Below are 2,732 nucleotides of genomic sequence, written 5' to 3'. Positions count from 1 at the left end.
AAACTCTAGATGGAGACTGGCAGGTGGTGTAGTGATTAAAAGGTGCTGGACTCCCACACGGCCAACCACAGTTCGAGTCCCGGACCTGGCGGCTTGCTTTTTCACTTTCCCTCTCTCTCTCTCACTCTGTCCCTCCCTGGTCAAATTTAAAGAAAGAAAGAAAGAAAGAAAGAAAGAAAGAAAGAAAGAAAGAAAGAAAGAAAGAAAGAAAGAAAGAAAGAAGAAAGAAAGAAAGAAAGTTAGTTAAATAAAATAGTTCTTTAAAAAAAAAAAAAAACTCGGTGGGAACTCCTCCTTCCTTTCTTGCTTCCCGGCCATCTTGGTGGCTGCTTTTGGTTGGGGGTCATCCCGCACCTAAGGCAGGAAAATGGTGGCCACAAAGAAGACGAAAAAGTCGCTGGAGTCGATCAACTGTCAGCTCCAACTTGTTATGAAAAGTGGGAAGTACGTGCTGGGGTACAAGCAGACTCTGAAGATGCTCAGACAAGGCAAAGCGAAGTTGGTCATCCTCGCCAACAACTGCCCAGCTTTGAGGAAATCTGAAATAGAGTACTATGCCATGTTGGCCAAAACTGGTGCTCCTCACTACAGTGGGAATAACATTGAATTGGGCACAGCATGTGGAAAATACTACAGAGTATGCACACCGCCTATCATTGATCCAGGTGATTCCGGTATCATTAGAAGTATGCCCGAACAGACCGGTGAAAAGTAAATCATGCAACATTTTTCTTTAATAAAGCTTGCCAGAGCTTGTTTTAAAAACAAAACAAAACAAAACAAAAACTCTAAATGGTCACTTTGTTACAGAGCTCTACAGATTCCCCATAGTTCCTTTGGGGGCCCCTTAGGTAATAGGGACAAGAGAGAAAAAAGACTGACTTCAGAAATGGGTGAGGTCCAGGTTGGAACATCTGCTTCAGACCTTCTCTTGAGTGCAGAGGCTGAATAACTTAAATTCAAAGCGAAAGCAAAGCTAAGACTAGCAGACATCCAAGTTCAGGTTTCAGCGAGTCATGTAAAGGCAACTTAAGTTCAAAGAACAAGGCTTTAACTTGATTTTTTTTTCTTTTTATAAAGAGCTCTTATGAAGAGAAAGTTAATTTCTGTGGCTAATAAACAGAAGATTTCCAAAGCTCCATAAGGTTTCTATGCAATTATGTCAGGATAACTTGATGAGAAAATAAATAATTCCATGCTTTCTATGAGTGTACATAAATGTGCAGTGCATAAGAGCAGAGTTCAAGAACAGTGTTGGTTGGCAGGGAAAAAGAGGGTTCATTATAGTTAATAACTAGAACAGCGCTGTGTGCACCAGGGCACCCAAACTTGACTTTGTCTGTGACTGGCTGCTAGCCACATGGCAAGAATATTGATGATGTTGCCACACACCTGGGAAACAGCAGCTCCTTCTCCAATCCATAGACACCAAGTTGAGCTGCTACAAAATTATGGAAGTAAGCCATCTGGAAATTTCTGGGTATGGAAAAGCCAAAGGACCTTCTGCACAGAGTAGCTAAGAACAGATAGTACCCCTTGGGAACTTCCATGCTTTAGCACCATGGAAGAAAATGGAGGATAAGAAAAGAAGACTCAGGCAAACATCCAGGAAAGACTCCAGTATTTACATATTATTTCACTTGACTTCTACATGTTGCTACAGCATCACAGGGAAAAAAATCCTTTCTACAAACATGAGAAATGTGACCTCCAAAGTTGATGTTAATTGTACATATTGGTTCAAAGAACACATTAATTGCTGTATCCTTAGCCCTTAATTCCTGTGAGTTATTTCTGAAGATGATGCCAACAGACAGTAAACCAACGAGCTCTGGGTTGACAACAACCACTCTCTGCCCAGTTTAGGAGCTCAGGCAACTTCTTCTCTTTGCTGCCACTCTCCTAGGGCTTACTACAGAAAAAGTACATAAGAGAGGGGCTTAAAGCTTGGAACTCCAAGAGGCCCAAATAGCAGAGAGACTAGGATCTGGAGAAGGCAGTCTAAGGGGACAAAAAGGGAGAAGGAAGATCAGCTTCATCCACTGAGGATGGATCCCATACCTACGTTCTGCTCTGGCCCTGAGGACAGATGTGAAGGAGAGAAGGCCCAAGCCTTCTGTTTCCCTGCTACCACTTAGGTGCCTGAGCCCCTATCTTTGGTCAATCAAAGGTCCACTCAGGCCTCTCTCATAAATCCCAAGTTCATATATCCAACTGTGTACTCAATTTCCTCTTTTAGGTGTCAGATAAGGTTTTCAAACTTAACATGTCAAAAGATAAACTCTTGATCTTTGTCTACTTCTTTTGTCAAACACGTCTACTGTCTTCTCGACGCTTTTCAATGCAACTCTGTTCTTTTGTTTGCATAAATCAAAGATATGGGCATCATTCTTGGCTCCTCATTTTCTATCAAAGTTCACCTCCAGTCTAGCAGCACATATTGGTTCTACCTTCAAACTATATCCACAATTTGACTGCTCCTCATCTTCTCTGCCTCTACCGTCCTGGCCTGAGCCATCATCCTCTCTAGCCTGGATTATGGCAATCGCCCTCTCAGTTTTTCCACCTTCATTCCACTACACTATACTTTTTTAGATTTTTTTTTTTTACCATAGGGTGCATGTGCTCGCCAGAGAGAGACAGAGAGAAGGAAAGTGTGATTCACCCCATCCAGGGAGGATGGCCACACCGCAATCCCTTCTCTTCCACTCTCCTCTCATAATTTTGGATAC

At 42.4% G+C, this 2,732-nt stretch overlaps 1 protein-coding gene across 1 annotated transcript; it reads left to right on the top strand.

Annotated features, from left to right (window-relative positions):
• The first annotated feature begins 352 nt into the window (after nucleotides 1–352).
• LOC102483280 (60S ribosomal protein L30) lies at nucleotides 353–775 on the top strand. The gene has a single exon (XM_014585353.2). The coding sequence runs from the start codon at nucleotides 368–370 to the stop codon at nucleotides 713–715; it is 348 nt and encodes a 115-aa protein (XP_014440839.1). The 5' UTR covers nucleotides 353–367; the 3' UTR covers nucleotides 716–775.
• The last annotated feature ends 1,957 nt before the right edge of the window (nucleotides 776–2,732 follow it).

Source organism: Tupaia chinensis, unplaced genomic scaffold, assembly GCF_000334495.1.
Source record: "Tupaia chinensis unplaced genomic scaffold, TupChi_1.0 Scaffold149560_1, whole genome shotgun sequence".
Classification (NCBI taxonomy): Eukaryota; Metazoa; Chordata; class Mammalia; order Scandentia; family Tupaiidae; genus Tupaia; species Tupaia belangeri.
The sequence above is the reverse complement of the archived record's forward strand: the minus strand, read 5'-3'. Positions and strand labels throughout refer to the sequence as shown.